The sequence below is a fragment of the Pelodiscus sinensis genome, chromosome 2 (genome assembly GCF_049634645.1).
Source record: "Pelodiscus sinensis isolate JC-2024 chromosome 2, ASM4963464v1, whole genome shotgun sequence".
Classification (NCBI taxonomy): domain Eukaryota; kingdom Metazoa; phylum Chordata; order Testudines; family Trionychidae; genus Pelodiscus; species Pelodiscus sinensis.
The window spans coordinates 84,492,647-84,513,699 of record NC_134712.1 but is presented as its reverse complement, the minus strand read 5'-3'; the positions used below and the strand labels follow the sequence as shown (position 1 = coordinate 84,513,699).

Genomic DNA, 21,053 nt, shown 5'->3' with positions numbered 1-21,053 from the left:
GTCGCTCACTGGAAAGACTCAGGCAAGGCAAAGTTTGAAGCTCAGAACCCTGAGTATGATGCTACAGCATCAAGAAGACAAAGGTTGGGGAAGGAACCCTTGCCCCACAACTCTAACTAAACTAGACTTAAGCAAATGATCTAAAATGAAATAAATATTCATAATTATTTACAGGTAAACATCAAGCAGAGGTAGAGAATACAGACACAGAAGGATTCTGTCCCAGACTGTGAGCCGTAGATGAGGACTTGAAGAGGTAGCTGGTTCATATCACCACTTACTCCCTCGCTTTGCAGCAGGAGGTGGCACAGGCCATAGGCACTGCCCAACAGATACTCCCATTGAAGAATTCCTGTCCCGAACACACAGAGCACCCACTCGATGGAGCATTTTATATAAGGCTATATTTACATGAGGACTGTTGCACCTTTCCTTCTGCACATACTGGAGATATGATATATCATTAAACTGTGATGGACAGTCCAGGAAGAACATGCTACACACAGTGGTTATCAACTTGCATATAAGGCAATCTTTCCAATCTGTTACAACTGTTTTAAGGATGTGAGCACACCCGTGATAAAGAAGAATCAATTGATATAAACTGGACTTTCAAAAACACTACCAAAGAGCTCATAAGAATGTACTAAGGAAACCAAGAAGTCCCCAAAGGTAAAATTATCCTGTGCTGAGGGCCAGCACAATGCCTATACACCTCTTAAGTCCCACATAAGCCCCCAAATAGGACTGATGTCATCTGGTATGGTAATTCATATAGTGTTGGCCAACTGTACTTACAAAGGATGTGATAGAATTTGACCTTACGTAATGACTAAGTGCTAACAAGCTACTTATTAATTGTTGAATTTGTGGAAGGCACATTTATTATTTTTTAATGCTATCCACAATATGAGTGTGCTGAATAAACAGAAAAGATGACAATCTCTGTCTCTGAGAACTTTACACTAAAGAAATCTCTCTCCAGCCCTTCCTTCCCTCCAGCTTCAGCAAAGAAAGTGCTTAGGAAAGGTTCCCTTTTTTATTGATTTTATTTCTTTGCTAATATGTACTAGTTTGTGCTTAAGATTTTACTGAATCATCATGCCATAAACCATAATCAAACAGATTTTCTCCAGATTCATTACTTCTAGTTTGAAGCTAGGCATTAAAATATGTTCTCTCATGAATCAAACTCCCTCATAAGTTTAACTGTATTTGGTCTCCAGTTTCTTTTTGTTTGACATTTAAAAATGACATGCTGCTGCTATTTTACAACGTTAAAAATAACAGTAATACCACAATTCCACAGTAGATGATTAATTCAGATGAATTACCTATTTAATTATGTTTTTAATTTTAAGATTAATTTTTCATGATTTGCACATCTTATATGGACTATTAATAAGAAACAGATCTGACTATATCTCATGAACATGATGTTTCAAGAAAACTCAATGTAATTTTAATATCTGACATCGATGCCCTGGCCCGTGCAGTAAGACATTGTCTGGTGTACTCTCTTTGGAAAAAAAAACCAAAACAAACAAAAACAAAAAAACAAAAAAAAACCACCTGCTTCCAGACAAACCAAGATTATACATACATGGCCATTCAAGCACTATGGAGAATACTTTGCTGATTATCAAGCAGAAGACAAACCACATGAACTCCTAACCAGTTAGCAAGAACCCTTTTTGGCTAATTGGCTTTGGGAACTAGACTCAGGATTAAATTTCAAAAACTAATTAGGAGGCTAAATTCCACTGAGTTTCAGTGAGATTAAGGCTCCCCAGCAATTTAGGTACTTTTGGAAATGTTAACTGTAATTCATCTGGACATGGGGCACAAGCCAACGCATAGCTCTTTCTGTGTCTATACAGGGATTCTGTACTAGAGCTTACACAGAATGAGGCAAGTGATTCTCCAAATTCTTTGCCTCTCCTCCAACTCTGTGAGAACACGAAAGGACTTAGCCCAGAGCTGGTCAAAACACAGCCCATGGGCTGGATCTGGCATGCCAAGCCACTGGATCTGACCCGTGGACCAGCAGGAAGTCCAGGCAGGCTCCCTGCTTGCCTCGCCCAACTCACACTGTTCAGAAAAGCGGCTGCCAGGCTGTTTCTCTTTCACAACTGTGACCCCAAAGAGGAGGGGAGAAGGCTTCATGAGGTGTTCCTGCCCTCAGCACAATCCCATTGGTTGGTTTCTGGCCAATGGGAGCTGCCTGTTTGAAAAACCATGCCCCCCTCCTCTCAGATTTGTAGTTATTCATACACGCATGGCTTCTGCAGCCTGTGTGGGGGCAGGGCAGGCAGGAAGGCTGCCTCAGAGACATTCTGGGCTGCTGGCCGGCAGTCACCCAGGTAAGTGTCCTGGCCAGACCCTGCCTCTAGCACCTCAACCCTCTGCCCCCCACTCCTGGCTCTCCCTACCCAACATAATCTAAACCCTCTGCCCCACTCCTGCACCCATACTTCCTCCCAGAACCTGCACCCCAATCCTCTGCTCCAGGTCCCAACCCCCTCCAGCCCTAGGTCCCAACCCAACATCCTGCCCCCGGCCTTTACCCCAATCTCCTGTCCTAGGTCACAACATCCTTCTGCCCTAGGTCACATCCCATACCCCTGCACCCTAGTCCCTGCCCTAGGAGACAACATAAACCCCTGCACCCCAGGTCACAACCCCTTCCTGTCCTAGGTCATAGCTCAGACCCCTGCACCCCAGTCCAGTATCCCAGGTCACAACTACCTCTTTTACCCAAACTGCCTCTCAACCCCCACACTCCCTCCTGCACCCTAATCCCTTACCCCAAGCTTCCTTCTGCACCCATCCTCCATCTCAGATCCTGCACCTCCTCCATTAATATAATGGAAGAGTGCAATCCTTGATCACTTTCCAAAATCTTGGAGTGCCTCCCCCCATCAAAAATTATTGCCCACCCCTGAATTGGTATCCATAATATGCCTTCCACAACATAGTGAAGCTATGAGCTGTGGCACCAGTGGTTCATTAAATGAATGCATTCATCTTCACTTCACCCTGTAATGGATCTTTAACTTAAATAAATAGCTACTCTGATTTCCCAGTGGTTTAGAATAGAGGTGAATGAATAATATCTGAAAAAATTATACAAAAATGTCACAATCTTCAATCTTTAAATAAACCAAAATATTCACACACTTTACAATATTAGGTATGTGTGTACACACACACACTCTCCATATAGTTTAATAAAGCATATATATTTTCCTATATTTGGCCCAGCTCTGGTTTATGAACAGATGCAGGAATAGCATAAATTCCTCTTCACTAATTATTTGTGTTTGTACCTCAGCAGTGTCTAGAAGATCTGCAGGGCTAAGCACTGTACACACATTAAAATAAAAAGAGTGTGACTGCCCCCCTGAGTTTACATTCTTAGCATAGGCCAACAGAATGGAGGACAGTGGAGTGATCAGACTAGGTTTGGTATAATGTGTTTTACTCATAATATGCCAATTCCCACGCCATCTATGGCAATATCAGCTATCCCTGGCCAACATTAATATTTCCATCAAGTTCACACAAAAATCATAGCTGAACTTTGATATATTATTAAATTAAGGGCCAGCTTTTTCTTGTGCATTTTTGGCAGATGCTATTTAAGACAATGCCAGCTCTATTTGTTCTATATCAAATAAAAAGAATGGAAATGTCATATGATTTTTCCAAAGAATAAACTGCTGTTCTCTGTAATATCTTTTGACTACTCAGAAGTACAGTACTATGGGAACCTAGGGAATGCCAACAATATCTGCGCTCTAGCAAATACAGAACTGCTGTCTCAGACAGTGGGCAATACTGGATCAGGTAAAGGCATAAAAGCTTTGTACATAAGACACCTCATCAGTTGTGCTGAATTAGACCATGAAAGGAAGTTTCTGGCTTCTGACCTTATCTGGCAATTGATGTACACTGTTCCACATTTATCCTGGCTAGTATAAGTACAGAATCTTTACTTATTCATATAACAAATGTTCAGTCTTTCTTGGACTCTTGCTAATCTATTTGACTCGATTATAGTAATTCACAGCAGAAAAAGTGTTGTTTGTCTTCTGGGTAATTACTAATCATCCTCATATTCCAAATGGTCAAATCTAAGAACTAGATAATTCTGAAAGATAAGCAATTCATTTTGTAAAGATGCTACTGCACACAGCATGTATCTAGCTGGAGAGTATAAAGTAAATGATGTGTAGGATTGGGAAATTAGTACCATCATGCAATGGAGAATAAGCAATATTAACAATGGATGTGAACTTTAAGGTCATTTCATCCCCAACAGTGAAGGGTTCACTGGGGAATGGGCAATGCAAATTATTCAGTGAGTTTTCTTCTCTTTTGTTCTTTCTTTTTTTGAGTTTGTTTCAACTTATTCAGCAGGTTGAATCAAGCATAAGCTTTGGGGGGAGGGGGAGAGAGAGGAATAATTATATAATTACTTAAACTCAACATATGATTTCATTCTGGCTTTGGTTTCAGGGATGTTAGCTATTGAGTAATTGAATAGTCGTGTAACTGCATGAAATCTTTGTGGTTACACAACTAATCGATAGTCTGTGTGGGGGGTGGGGCCAGCAGCCAGTGCATTCCTGGCCCCACTCCTGGTGAGCTCCTGCCATCCTGCACTGCTCCCTCTGTATCAGAGACAGGAGCACTGGGTGGCAGGGGGAAGTCAGTCCATGAAGGGAGCCAGTTTAAAAACCAGCTCCCTCCACAGACCAGCTGCCTGCCACCCTGTGCTGCTAGCCCCCATAGAGGCAGCAGCGCAGGGTGACAGAAGCCGCAGTCCATGGGAGGACCAAGCTCCCCACGGAGAGGGGCTGTTTCATAGCAGCCTCCCCTCTCTGCTGCCTCCAACTGAGGCAGCAGCGTGGCGGAAGGGGAAGGAAGCACTACAGACACAGTGCTGAGGGGCACCAACTCCTGCCTCTCCCACTTTGATACAGAGGTAGCGGGGGGAGGAGAATGTGAGTAGTCAACAAGATTAACCAATAAGTTTAGGTGTATTGGTTAATTGCTTAGTTGACTACTTGTTGACATCCCTAATTGGTTTCTTTTTTTTTCCTTAAAGAACACACTGTGAATGAATATAGTCAAAATCTGTGCATTATGTGTTGAGGTGGCTTGTTTCTTAAATTTGTGCTAGGAATTTTACTAAGGGGAACCATTCTAATTGTATACCCTGGATAGCAGCGTCTAAGTAGCATACCTGTCCAATAATGAGACTTAGTAGCTGCAGAAGGAATCTCTACAAAGCCTTTATCTCAACATGCAACTGCACAGAAGAAATAATACAGACGCATCAAGAAATATAACATCCATCCAATCAGCCTAACTATATAAAAGCAGTGTTTTGATGTCTGTATCTGCTGGTGGTTATAACTTGGAAAGAATGCAATTGCCAGAGAAATATGTAGTATTGAAAAAAAAAAAAGATGACAGGTTTCAAAGACCTAGGCTCAGGTTCATAAAAATCTTCATATTTGTTGTTGGAAAAGGAAATACATTTTGGATTTGAATTCAATGAACTTCTGTTTTCCAGGAAATGAGGTGACCAATGGCATCCTCACATCAAGTGCCAGGCTGCTGAAGCCTGGCTGGAAATTAGGATTCAGAGGGGTCCTAGAGAACACAGTGGAGAAGCAGTTTTGAACTCCTGGTTTCTGCACAAGTTGTCTTTCTCTATTTCTTTCTATGCTCCAACACAGGGGTTGGTAACCTTTTCAGACCAAAGAGTCAAACCACATCAAAATTCAGAACAAGTGGTCAACAAAGAGCCAGCATAAGAATGCCTGTTTGCATGTGTGAAAATATACAACTTAATATTATTGATAACGGACATGATGATTATGCAGAGTCAGGACTGTATATCCTTGTCCTTGTAGCTTAAGGTTCAAGGCATTCATATAACCAGTAATGTCGACAAAATAGTAAAACTTGAGCTATCAGTCACAGTCTGAAAGCTTGGGGTGTTTGACACCTGTCATATCAAAAAATGACTTAATCTCTTTAATGAAGGCAGCAAAACAAGACAAAACTTTGCCATGAGATAACCAGCGAACATTGCTGTGAATTATTAGGTTGGGGTATTTGGAATCTACGTCCTTGAGCAGTGACTGAAATTGACGGTGATTAAGGGCTCGGGCAAGAATCCAATTGACAATGTGAACAACCAGTCCCATTACATTTCTGAGTTCAGTCCCACAAGATTGCACACAAAGTGCCTTCTGATGCACAATGCAATGAAAGTTCAAAAGTGGGCAGTTCAGCTAGTCTGATAAAAGAGTAAGGAAGCCCCAGTATTGGGTGACCATACTAAGTGCACCATCCGTAAACACAAACACAAGATTATCCAACTGTATTTCTTTCTTGTTTACAAAATTCATCACAATTTTAAGAATGTCTTCACCCCATTTGATTTTTCATTGGTAATAGCTCAATCATTTCTTTGTGTACAGCATTTCCACAAATACATTGGCCCAGTATACCCAACTGATTAACATCACATATGTTGTTTGTTTTGGATGAGACAACCAAAAATAAGTGGCTGTACTCAAATTTTGCCTTTGTTCCTTGTCGAATTGATGGGCCATTTTCACAGCTCTTTTATGAATTGTTTCTGCTGATAATGGCATGTCTTGAAATTTCTGTAAGGTTTTGTCCTTGATGTGAAACTTGTCAGATACTTCATGACCAATTTTTAGCATGCATCTCTTCACGTAATCCCTGCCAGTGAAAGGCTTACCCCCACGCCAAGAATAATGCTATATGAGCCCGCAAAACCAGCAAAGTTTAAGATCCCACCTTTTTTGACTGTGCCAATAAGCTATTTTTCCCAATGTTCATTTTTCTCTGCAGCTCCTGGCAGGCTTTTTTTTTTTTTTTTTTTTTGCATGCCACCCTCAGGGTATTTTGTAGAAAATCCTGCATATTTTGTCATGAACTGCCATTCCAAATTTGATTTTTTTGTTTGAGGACCGTCTTGCACTACAAATGAGACAGTGTAGAGATAAAGATCTATCCACAAATGCATACAAGTCTATCTTCTCCTTTTGAAAATTTCAGTACTCAGCATTTCTTTCTCTTCGCCATTTTTGCTATTGGGGGCCAGAGAGTTCGCCATCACGTATGATGATTAAAAGATTTCTCAACTAATCAAATAAAAAGAGAATATGCACGACTCTCAAAGAGTGGAGAGCATGGATGGTTGTAAAAATGAACAGTTAAAGGTGAAATAGACAAAAAAAGAGAGACCACCTTGACACATGTAATTATGCGTTTTTAAATTTCTGAATTAACTTTTCATTTTAATTTAAAAAGTTGTGTGTATTCTGGGAATGATAGAAGAGCCATAGTTGGTTCCATACTGAGCCATATTTGGCTCTAGAGCATGGCTACTCAACATGTGGCCTGTGGGTTTGTGGTTTGGGTTTGTGTGGGGCTCAACACATGGCCTGCAGGTGGGAACCAAAACAAAAAAGTAGTCAATATAATAGTCTTCTATTGATATGCATTTTAGTAGTTAAATTTCTGGACTGTCATTGCTCACTAAAAGTGCTGTCACATAGGTGGAAATCAGGGGTAAATATTGCATTTTATTAATATCTGCAGAACTGACTTAAATGGGGCCTGTGTGTGTTGTATAGTCTTGCCTTAATCTTTGTTTTCATGCCCGTCAGTGTGAAAGAAGGTATCAGCATATATATTTGCATGTATATGGAGCCAAACTTAAGTTGCGGCCCTTGGCATGTGCTGAGGGTATCATTGTGACCCTCGGGGCTTCCAAAAGTTGAGAAGCCCTGCTCTAGAGCCATAGGTTGCAGACCCTAGTCCCAACACACAATGACTGGTAGGCACATTCATAGAATCATAGAATCATAGGACTGGAAGGGACCTCGAGAGGTCATCGAGTCCAGCCCCCTGCCCTCAAGGCAGGACCACGCTCCGTCTACACCATCCCTGAGAGATGTCTATCTAACCTGTTCTTAAATATCTCCAGAGAGGGAGATTCCACCACCTCCCTTGGCAATTTATTCCAACATTTGACCACCCTGACAGTTAGGAATTTTTTCCTAATGTCCAATCTAAACCTCCCCTGCTGCACTTTTAGCCCATTACTCCTTGTCCTGTCCTCAGAAACCAAGAGGAACAAATTTTCTCCTTCCTCCTTGTGACACCCTTTTAGATATTTGAAAACCGCTATCATGTCCCCCCTTAATCTTCTTTTTTCCAAACTAAACAAGCCCAGTTCATGAAGCCTGGCTTCATAGGTCATGTTCTCTAAACCTTTAATCATTCTTGTCGCTCTTCTCTGTACCCTTTCCAATTTCTCCACATCTTTCTTGAAATGTGGCGCCCAGAACTGGACACAGTACTCTAGCTGAGGCCTAACTAGTGCAGAGTAGAGCGGCAGAATGACTTCACGAGTTTTGCTTACAACACACCTGTTGATACAACCTAAAATCATATTTGCTTTTTTTGCAACAGCATCACACTGTTGACTCATATTCAACTTGTGGTCCACTATGACCCCTAGATCCCTTTCCGCCATGCTCCTTCCTAGACAGTCCCTTCCCATCTTGAATGTAGTAGTGTTGCACCAAGTAGTGTTGCACATTAGTAGTGTTGCACCAAGAGTTTTCCTGTACTTTCCTTCATCAGTCCCAAAGTAGGGCAGCATTCTTCAGGTAGGCTGGGAACCAATAATCAGACAGTTGTTTTTCATGAAACACACAGAAAAATCATGGACACATCCAGAGTAGTACAAATTCTCAAATTTACACCCTGTTCACTTGTTTCCTAGACAAATCTTTCAGGGAAAAAAAAGAGGTTCTACAGCACATGTGCTAGTGTGGTAGGGATTTGAAAGGCTTCTGAACCAAGGAGCAGAATCTGCCAAGCATTTTATTTTTTTAAAGTTTATTTTAGTCTTGACTCGCAAGACCAACATGCTCACTATCTAGATTTTCAGGAAGTCATAAAAGTAAATGGTCTATCTGCAAAAACTGGCCTAAAGTCTCATTTTAAAATATTTTACTTCTCACAAGATGTTTTTCTAGTTTCTATAACAATGAATTTTTTCCCCAGAGATTTGAATCATCTCCCTTTGTATAAATGATATGAAAAAACAATCATATTGCTTTCAGCTGCAAAGCTGTTGCCTTGTAGTCATCAGAGTTAGATCTTGTGTATTTCTCTACACAATTGTGGCATGACACAAGTTCATATGTTAAAATCTTTCTTTAGTATTCCATTTTACAAACCTCTCCCCTCTGATCCCACCTTGGACTACCAAAAGAAACTACACTGTCTCCTTAAAAGCCTCCCCACAGCTACTCGGGAACAAATCCTCACAGAATCACCTTCTGACCCCCGACCAGGATTGTTCTATCTACTTCCCAAGATCCATAAGCCTGGGCACCCCGGACGTCCCATCATCTCTGGTATTGGCACGCTCACTACTGGTCTATCCAGCTATGTAGACACTCTTCTCAAACCCTTCGTAACCAATACCCCCAGCTATCTCCGAGACACTACTGACTTCCTAAGGAAACTACAAAACATCGATAACCTCCCCAATAATACCATCCTTGCCACCACGGATGTAGAAGCTCTATATACCAACATCCCACATGAAGACGGATTACAAGCAATTAGAAACACTATCCCAGAGGACACTACTGCCAACCTGATAGCAGACCTATGTAACTTTGTTCTCACCCACAATTATTTCCAGTTTGAGAACAACTTATACCTCCAGATCAGCGGCACAGCCATGGGTACATGCATGGCCCCACAGTATGCCAACATCTTTATGGCTGACCTAGAACAACATTTCCTCAACTCCCGTCCCCTTTCACCCCTCCTCTACCTACGGTACATCGATGACATCTTTATGATCTGGACGCACGGCCAAGAAACACTGGAGATATTCCACAGAGATTTCAACAACCTACACCCCACCATCAACCTCAGCCTGGACCATTCTACACGAGAGATCCACTTCCTGGACACCACCGTACAAATAAACAATGGAAAATTAGACACCACTCTCTACAGAAAACCCACCGACTCATACAGTTACCTACATGCATCCAGCTCCTATCCAGAACACACCACACGATCCATCGTCTATAGCCAAGCCCTTCGATACAACCGCATCTGCTCTAATCCCAATGACAGAGACCAGAAGCTTCAGGATCTCTACCAAGCATTTATAAATCTCAACTACCCACCCAGAGAAATAAAAAAGCAAATTGAAAGAGCCAGACGAATACCTAGAAACCATCTACTTCAAGACAGACCGAAGAAAACCAACAATAGAACACCACTTGTCATCACCTACAACCCCCAACTTAAACCTGTCCAACACATTATCAATAAACTACAGCCTATATTGGAACAGGATACCATACTCAAAGAGGCTCTGGGAGACAGACCCATAGTCTCCTATAGACAACCACCTAACCTCAAGATGATTCTTACAAACCACCACAGGACATACCACACTAATACCAACCCTGGTACCTTCCCTTGCAACAAACCCCGTTGCCAGCTTTGTCCACATATTCATTCTGCTGATACCATTATTGGACCTAACCAAGTGAGTTATAAGATCAAGAAAACATATTCCTGCGCATCCAGAAATATAATCTATGCTATCATGTGCCGAAAGTGTCCGTCTGCTATGTACATTGGACAAACATCTCAGACACTTCGCCAAAGGATTAATGCCCACAAAACAGATATCAGACAAGATCACAAAGAAAAAACAGTTTCTTGCCATTTTAACCAGAAAGGACACTCTCTCAATGACTTAATCACCTGCATTCTGCTACAAAGACCTTTTACATCTGCACTTGAAAGGGAATCCTCTGAACTGTCATTCATGTTAAAATTCGACACTTTCCAACAAGGACTTAACAAACATTTGAACTATCTCACCCATTACCAAGACAGTTTCCCCAATTATCACCTCTAATACCATTAACTCACAAACATCCCACTCTCCCTACCTCTAATATCAATTCACAGACACTTATCTTCCTTCCTCCCCCCCCCCCGCATCCCCCTCCTGTTCTGCAATGTGATTTGTCCTTTTCATATTTGTTCATTTTTTTTAATTGTATCCTTTGGTATATATGGTTGTGACTATTTTCTTCCACTATTTGATCTGAGGAAGTGGGTCTGGCCCACGAAAGCTCATCATCTAATAAACCATCTTGTTAGTCTTTAAAGTGCTACATTGTCCTGCATTTTGCTTCAACTACCCCAGACTAACACGGCTACATTTCTATCACTATTCAGTATTCCAGGTTGGCATCACAACAGAGAAATAAAGCCAACATGTTGATGTTGAATCAGGGATCTATAAAAATTGCCAGGATATATATACACTCCTCCAATTTCATATTTCTCTTTACAGGACAGTTTGCTTTTGTTTTCAATAACTGTACTGCATCAATATCACATGAGCTGAAAACCATCAATCACATAAAAGAAGCAGCATGCCTGAGGCCATGAAACTCATCCCCCCAAAATATATAATTAATTATTAATACTTAGCTCTTTTGTAGCTTATTCACATCTTCAAAGTAGGGATGTAAAATCGTGTTTAATTGGTTAACCGGTTAAAAGTGATGTTTAACTTGATTGGGGCTGCTTCAGTCTGGTCAGAGCAGCCTCTGCCTGTGATGCATCTGAGCCCACCATGGACAAGGGCTGCTCCAGATGGTTGGGGCACGGGGGAGGCAGGGAGCTGCTTCAGCCCCCACCGCTTAACTGGTTAAATGTTCACTTCCTTACTACAAAGCACTATTAATAAAGATTTTTAAGTCTTCATAATATTGCTAAAAGGTGATCATAGAAGTATTATTATCCTCATTTTATACGGGCGCTTGCAGCCTCTTGGGCCGATGTATTTGGGAAGGGCTACAGTTTGTGGATCTACCTAGGGATGGATTCCCTGGCTACTTAACTCCCAAGTTAATAATGCATCCTGACCACACATACTGAGCTGGAGAAAGGCACTGCTGGTTTCTGTAGGTACACCTAAGCATCAGATTGGGACAAACAATAAGATATGCCCAGTTCATTTTGTAGCCTTTACTTCAGGGCCCTGAGGGGAAGAGGAAATAGAAAATTACAATAGGGGCAGAGGAACATCAAATGAGAAAATAGTGGGAGAAATAGCTCAACATCATAGATGTCTATATACAAATGTAAGGACAGTTACAAAATAAACAGGAAGTTCGTGAAGTATTAGCCCCTAAGTTCAATTATATCAGACTTGGTGGGATAACTCATGACTGGAATATTGATATAGCGGGATATAATTTGCTCAGGAATGACAGACAAGGGAAAAGGTGCTCTATTATACATCAAGAATAGTCTTTCATTTGTACTAAAGTAAATGCCAATGCTGGCAGACTGGTGGAAATTTGGCCAATGGTGAGTGTGTAGAAGCCAGAGTTGTACATGCGCATGGAACTTAGTATGCATGCAACTCAAAACTGGTATTAGGTGCAGGCACAAGATGCTTGAAAAACTACTTGCTCCCCAATGGGAATGTCAGTGAACCATGCTGTAGAACTATACTAACATGAATTTGGCATCAGAGTTTAATATTAGTGCATTAGCCGAAGAAAGATAATAAAAATCTTTGCTAAAGACTTGTTAGAAACAGCTGCGTTAAGACTAAATTCATGATATGAACTTCACCGGACAGAAAACAAACACAAAATCAATAGTAATGTTTTTCCTGCATATCATGGTTAGATATGATCTGTTGGCAGTATGAAAACTCAGTAGTATGGGAGTGACCAAATATTACATAAGAATTCATGCCTTATGCTCATATTAAAAGAACTCAGTGAAATTCACAGAATCATAGAACACTAGAACTAGAAGGAACCTTGAGAGATCATCGAGTCCAGGCCCCTGCCCTCACACCAGGACCAAGTACCATCTAGTCCATCCTTGATAGATGTCTATCTAACCTGTTCTTAAATATCTCCAGAGATGGAGATTCCACAACCTTCCTAAGCAATTTATTCCAGTGTTTAACCACCCCGACAGTTAGGAAGTTTTTCCCAATGTCCAACCCTTGCTAGTGTTTAAGCCCATTGCTTCTTGTCCTATCAGACGCCAAGGAGAACAATTTTTCTCCATTCTCGTGACACCTTTTTAGATACTTGAAAACTGTTATGTTCCCTCTCAGTTTTCTCCTTTCCAAACTAAACAAGTCCAGTTCTTTCAGTCTTCCTTCATAGGTCATGTTCTCTAGACCTTTAATCATTCTTGTTGCTCTTCTCTGGACCTTCTCCAATTTCCCCACATCTTTTTTTAAATGAAATGTGGTGCCCAGAATTGGACACATTGCTCCAATTGAGGCCTAATCAGTAGAGTAGAATGGAAGAACGACTTGTCATGTCTTGCTCACAACACTCCTGTTAATGCACCCCAGAATCATGTTTGCTTTTTTTGGCAACAGTGTCACACTCTTGACTTATATTTAGCTTGCGGTCCACTATGACCCCTAGATCCCTTTCTGCAGTATTCCTTCCTAGATAGTCGCTTCCTATTCTGTATGTGAGAAACAGATTATTTTCTTCCCAAGTGGAGGACTTTACATTTGTCCCTAATAAACTTCATCCTATTTATCTCAGCTTATCTTCATCCTATTTACCATTTCTACAGTTTGTCCAGATCATTTTGAATTATGAACTTATCCTGCAAAGCAGTTGCAACCCCTTCCAGCTTGGTATCATCTGCAAACTTAATAAGCGTACTCTCTCTGTCATCATCTAAATTGTCGATGAAGGTATTGAACAGAACCGGTCCCAAAACACATCCATGTGGAACCCCACTTGTTATGCCCTTTCAGCATGATTGTGAACCATTAAGAACTACTCTCTGAGAATGACTGTCCAGCCAGTTATGCACCTACCTTACAGTAGCCCCATCTATGTTGTATTTCCCTAGTTTATTGATAAGAAGATCATGTGAGACCATATCAAATGCCTTACTAAAGTCCAAGTAAACCATGTCCACAGCTTCTCTCTTATCCTGGCACAGAAGTTAAAATGACTGGTCTGTAGTTTCCTGGGTTGTTCTTATTTCCCTTTTTATAGATGGGCACTATATTTGCCCTTTTCCAGTCTTCTGGATTCTCTCCTGTCTTCCATGATTTTTCAAAGATGATAGCTAAAGGCTCAGAAACCTCCTCTATCAGCTTCTTGAGTATTCTAGGATGTATTTAATCAGGCCCTGGTGACTTGCGGACATCTAACTTTTCAAAGTGATTTTTAACTTGTTGTTTTTTTAAATTTATTTTCTAAACCTACCCCATTCCTACTAGCATTTGCTATTTTAGGCATTCCTTCATCATCAGACCTCTTGGAGCAGACCGAAACAAAGACATCATTAAACACCTCTGCCATTTTCAAGTTTCCTGTTATTGTTTCTCCCTCTTCACTGAGCAATGGGCCTACCCTATCTTTGGTCTTCCTCTTGCTTCTAATATATATATATATATATATATATAAAAAACATGTCTTCTTGTTACCCTTTATGTCTCTGGCTAGTTTGAGCTCATTTTGTACCTTTGCCTTTCATTAACTATCTATCTCCTAGAAACGGAGTTAGATTCCAATAAATTGTACAGTTCAAAAAGCCTGCAGTGAATGAACTTTACAGAATTAAATCCATATTAAGGAAGTGAGGGGGAAAAAAGCAAGAGGGGATTTTTAAGTTGCATCTGCTTATTAGCCCTGTGTGACCCACTGTGTTGAGCTGTGACAGAGGATTCTTTATTATCAGGGTGACCCAAAGGTGTATTTTATCTGTTAATGCCAACTATGCAGATCACAAAATGTCATAATTAATGGCAAGTTCAGCTCATCAGTCCCATTATGCTTATGGCATTAAGAAAAAAAGAGAGAGCAAGATGCTGATTTTCTAATCCAAATTGCAGGTTTTGAATTTATTACACTTGACGTTCCCCTGATTGGATATTAACTAAAACACACTCCATTTGCTAGCTCTTATAAAAAATGCATATACCCCTTAATCAACTGAATAGCAGCAGTGACATATGTATTTCAGGACGGAAAACTCTGGTTAACATGGAAGATGGTCTACAGCAGGAGTGGGCAAATACCAGCCCGCGGTCTGGATCCAGATCCTCAGGGTTAGACCCTGACAGGCCACCTCCACTATATTTATCTGCGCCGCTGTCTATTTGCAGCGCCCATTGGTCACGGATCACTGTTCCCGGCCAAAGAGAGCTGCAGGAGGTGTCCTGGTCCATGCTGCTTTCTGCAGCTCCCATTGGCTGGGAATGATGATCCCTGGCAAATGGGAACTGGAATTGCCCATATTTGTAGATACAGGTAAATATAGTCATGGTGTCCTGCCAGGGGCTAACCGCTGCTGTTTTATTGACCAGCGCTGGTCTACAGAGGTGTTAATGGGCCATTTCACTTTGAATGGTTCCTTGGAAAATGTCCTAATTACTTACACTAAACTATCTGTTTGGACCTTGAATTTAGTTGTTAAACTGAATGTCTTCCCCACACCTGAAGAAGAGCCCAGTGTAGCTAAAAAGCTTGTGTCTCTCACCAAAAGAAGTTGGTCCAATGAAAGATTTTACCTCCTATACACCTTGTCTCATGAAAGATGGTATGCTCTAATGAACAGGTTATTATGCACCTCCCAGCTCTGTTAAAACCAGATTGGTAGCCTATTATGAACTGATTAAATGTTCCACTTTTTAGCCGCACACAATTATATTTGCTCATTAACACTTAATATGTTTAATGCAGCTGAAGGAAAATACTGGGACAATAAAGTATCAATCATTCTAACTCCACAGAGACTTGGAAGTGACTTGTTTAATGATATCTTCCTGTAAAAGATAATGTATGTGTCGAGGGAGGCTGAAGTCCTAAATTGCTGTGAAGTATCTTAGTGGAATTCAATGTGCAGTTCAAAATGTTGTGTCACATCTATGTATTTATACTTCTCTATAAGAAAAACAGTTCTAAGATACTTTATGAACACTGCTGTCTATGTCTGAGAGCTATGCTCAGTGACAAGTTTACAACTGGAAATGTCAAAAAAAGAGAAACACAAGATTTAACATATGGAGCAAATGCCTTTTTCCTTCTATATGACCTTTTTTAAGGATTATATTATGAAAGCTAGGTTTCAGCATGTTTGCCAACACTGATAAAAATCAAGACCACACTTTCTGTTGAATTTTTTTAGGAAGAGAAAATATCACACTAGGGATTTGAGATTTGGGCTTGAAATAAGGATGCTGGAGTACTGGTCCAAATTCATGTGAAGAACAGATTTTAGAAGATCTTGTCCATAAAAAAATACAAATGAAATCAAACAGATCCAAAAGCAAAACCAATGCGAAATTGCAACATATTGGTCTCTGTTCTGTTTTTTCCCCTTGGTAAGATTTTTTACATTAATTTTCTTTATTTGTATTGCAGCTATGCCTCTGAGCCCCGATCGCGAACCTAGGACCCCAGAGTGCTAGCTGCTGCTCTATCACAATGCAACAAGACCCTGCCCCAAAGAGATCCTGAAGAGTCATTTCTTTTGAAAAATGTGCGTGACTTCCTTTTGCTACCTTTGTTCTTTTCCCAACTCTCTATTTCTCAATATTACTTTGCAGGGTGGGATTTGAAGCGGAAGGGCGCTTATAGTTGGTCTATAATCAAGTCATCATACTTTCCTTTACTAAATAGGTGAGTTTTTCACATGCTTGCATCTGATTCTCTGCTTTGAAAGCCCATGAAGTAAAGGTCTGAAGTTTAGCATCTGTTACTTAGTATTTAAAATTGCTTCAGAGAATGATTCAGTACCAGAATGAATGCCCAGGAAGACCTTCCAGTTGCTCCCTTGGCAAAAACTCTGCACAGCAAATAAAATAGTTGTTACTGTTTTCATTTTTAGGGGACAATAACTAATAGCAGCATAAATCTAAGGATAAACAAAACAATTATACTCTCCTGCAGAGCAGTAAAAACAAACAAACAAGCCTAGCTATGGAAAAAAGTAAAAACAAAATAACATCAAGAAAATATCCTTATTTCCCTTCCCCAGTACACCAGTAGGGAGGTTAGGGCAGCACCAGGTCACTGTGGTTGGGTGGCAGCGGTGGCAAGTTTAAAATGGTCTCTCCTTGTTCCCTAAAACGTGAAGGCCTTTGGTGATCACAGTCCTGAGGAGAGTCAAGTTGATGTACCCTATCCCAATCATTTTACTCCCTAGAGGCTGCAATGAAGAAGCAGCACATTTGGAAGTAGTGATAACTGGTGGAAGAGAACTGCGGAGGGGGAAAGAGGAGTTGAAATAGCCTCCCTTTGGAAAAACCAGAAGTTAAGGACTGGAGTCTGAAGAGACTGGATTACTCAAGTGGCAGTTGCAGTCACAGGAAGTGAGGTGGCTAGCTGTGAACTTCATCTTTCTCAACAATAAGTCATGAAAAAGGTGCACATTGCTTTCTAAATCCAATACATGGCAAATAAACCTTTGGTCTTAGCCGATGCTCTGAAAGGAATGCACATCATGAAACAAATGTGTCACTCAAATGTTGCTCATACTCTTTCAAATCCATAACCAAGTACAGAAAGCTCTACTATAGAAGAAAATGGAGCGACATCCCTCTTGAAGAGCAATCAAGTTTTCACACATATTTTATCCAATATTATTTTCCGAAGAATGGTAGGGATGTAAGCGACTAGTCAACTATCCAATAAGCATAAGCTTATCAGATAGTCAACTAGTCCCTTGACTAGTCACTTCCCTCCCCGTGTTGCCTCTATCAGAGGCAGCAAGGGTAGAGGGAGCAGGAGCCGGCACTGGGGGGAGCCGGCTTAAAAGCCGGTTCCCCCGAGGACGAGTTGGGAATCAGCTGATTCACCACTTGCGTTGTCCCAGCTGCTGCCCCTGTTTCTTAAATGTATGAAAAGTTTGCCACTCTTAATACATTTAAAAGGCTGGTATGCAGCGGGGGGAAGGAGGGAAGCAATGCGAGCTGGTAATCAGCTGTCTCAGCTCACGCCGGGTCCTCCCACTGTGCTTCTGGCTGCCACCTCTTAATACATTTAAAAGGCAAAGCCCCATTGGGGTTAGCTCAACTAGTTGATTAAACTAAATTTAACATCACTAAACAATGGTAGCAGAGACTATCAAACTATGACAATCAACCATACAGACTTAACTTTCCAGGTTTGATATGGGCCAAAAGTGAAATTAGAACTGGTTCAAAATAATGGATGTCATGCATATGAAGAAAGTTAACAACTGAAAATGTTTTTGTACATTAACAAAAGGAATGGATATATTTTTCACAAGCAACCATTTCAAGAATAATCTAAATAAATCATCTGACTTTCAGAAATTTTATTTTCTTTAAAATGTATTACAAGTCTAGGTGTTTAGGTCCTATATTAAAACTTGGTTGGTAAAGTTTTCCAAAGCACCTAATTACTTTAGAAGCCTCAATTCCATTGACTGCCAGTAGGTCGTAGGGGCCAGATCCTGAAAGATATTTCGGTATCTATCGTCTACAAGAGGATCCCATGTCACTTAGGTAATTTTGAAAAATTTGCCTGTCATCTTTCTTACTACTTATATTTTCTTTAGTGAGTCCTACTGAGTAATATAAACCAAAAGTATGGATATAAATTGTTTGTTTTTATTCACAAAACTACTGAACCCAAAGGCGAAGATAACTTAATACTAGGCTCTTGGAAGATGGAGAGTTTGAATTAAAGCTCCTTGCCATATCTTGATGCTTAAAAGTAATTTTGTAATTATTTATTGCAACAAAAACATGTATTATGGAGTATAAAGCAGCAATGGGCATCCATGGCTAGTAAATGGCCACAAGTGGCCCTTCTTCATCTCAGTGGGCTGCAAGATTGAAATTGGTCGTGTGTAATAAACGTGATTCCAATACGATTAAATACATGGCATGCTGAACATTTCAAAACAACTTCCGACATCTCTTTTAACCATTCATATATTAATAGAACTCCCATCAACTTCAAATAATAAAAAAATAAACATTTATACTTAGTTTACAGTATTAAATCCCTGCCTGGCTTCTTCCCTGCTTCCTCTCCCAAGCGTGTCCTGCTGCCCCTTCCCTCTCCCTCCCAGCATTTCCGGAGTGCCATGAATTGGTTGATTCACATCCCACCCTTTCCCTCTCAGATATTGAATGCTGCAAATCAGATGATTTTCTGTGTTCAAGCTATGAGCGGGAGGGAGTCAGGGAGGTGGAGCAGGGACAAGTTGTGAATGAGCCAATTCACGGCTTTCTGGAAGTGCTGGGAGGTCAGGGTAAGTGCAGGACACACCAGTGCACAGGGAGGAGAAGGGGGAAGGAGACAGAGATGCATGGGCTGCACATGAAACCCCAATGGGCCATACATTGCCCCGTTCTGATATACAGAATAATATAAGATACAGAATAATAATAAAAATGTTTGTAGCTTTTTGTTCACACAACCAACAAGAAACATTTTAAAGTGAAATCAGCTTACCCTGGGTAGCAATGTAGTGATTTGGCCTATGATAACCCTAAAAAAAAAAAAAGGAAAAAATGTTCTGTCAATTTGCAGTATAATGCACCATCATGTCTTGGTATGATTGGCATATCATAGGGTATGTCTACACTACCCCGCTAGTTCGAACTAGCGGGGTAATGTATGCATACCGAACGTGCAAATGAAGCCCGGGATTTGAATTTCCCGGGCTTCATTTGCATAAGCCGGCCGGCGCCATTTTTAAATGCCGGCTTGTTCGAACCCCGTGCCGCGCGGCTACACGCGCACAGGCTAGATAGTTCGAACTAGCAAGCCATTCCGAACTATCTGTATGCCTCGTTCCACCATTATTATAGACAGTTATGTCAATATTAATACCAAAAGCTTTAAGTTATCAACAAAAGGAAGAAATTTAAAAATTACTGCTCAGACTCCATATCAGCTTGCCAGTGTAGAGAGTGTTACAGGTAAGGAATGAAGTGAGGATCAAAGATTGAAATCATCTGAAGAACCCTGGTGTTGTAAGAACTACTGAAGTGATTCCTTTATGTGCCATTCTGAGGCAAACTATGTGCACCTAAGGACTGATACTTATTTGTACAACTGTGCACAGAACTGGCATTTCTCCAGTCAAGAACCATCCACTAGCTGCAGGACTGGATTAATTCAGAGTACCAACCAGACAGCACTGGGAGATTTAGATCAAGGAAATGTCTCACTATAAAACCAAAGCCTTTTCCATGCCCATGCCTATGAAGATAACACTCCCATTGTAATATCTATTGTTCTGGTAAGACAGCAGTTATATTCTGCCTTCATGAAACAGGCTGCACATCTGCATCTGTGGAACTAAGGACATATCCCTTTGCAACGGAATCCTAAAGACATTCTTACTAATAAACAACCACAGTGTCTCCCTGTTTATCATGGATTGTCCCTGTTTATGACCACTTTGTCTACTGATTTCTGGTGATCCAAAAAAACTTAGCTGTATTTGGATTATATCTAGTTCCCTCCATGCTTTAAACTATAGCTATTTTCTGATGAAGTTTTGTGACCTTACAGTAAGGAATGGGGTAGAAATCTAACCGTAATTTGACTGTCTTTGAATCATATAACTAAATATCATTAGATGGAGATAATCTAAATATTGTTACACAAGAATAGGGATTAATTTGGTTGCTCTATACTGTCTGAGAAAAATCTCACTACATTCCCTTGGCATAGCTTGTGGTTGTGTGTGAACCAGAAACTTTGACACCTTCATTAAAAAGGTGTCACTGGTGAAGAAAAAAAACACGGAATGTAGGTTGTCATCTAAGAAGCAGCAATGGTTTTGTTCCCTCAAGTCCAGTATTCCTCATGAACACTAAAATTACTGAAGTTTTCATCTCTAGTTTTCAGGCTTTAGACAGTGTTGACTTTTTCTTGATTTTC

The 21,053-nt window shown here is 40.7% G+C and overlaps 1 protein-coding gene across 11 annotated transcripts in view; it reads right to left on the bottom strand.

Annotated features, from left to right (window-relative positions):
- Window positions 1-21,053, bottom strand: part of PTPRM (protein tyrosine phosphatase receptor type M) — a 690,600-nt gene that overhangs the window by 51,994 nt on the left and 617,553 nt on the right. For all 11 annotated transcript variants that reach the window (XM_075920958.1, XM_075920953.1, XM_075920954.1 and 8 more), the window contains one exon: window positions 19,614-19,650. In XM_075920958.1, the coding sequence (XP_075777073.1) occupies window positions 19,614-19,650 (37 nt within the window). The remainder of the gene's footprint in view (window positions 1-19,613; window positions 19,651-21,053) is intronic.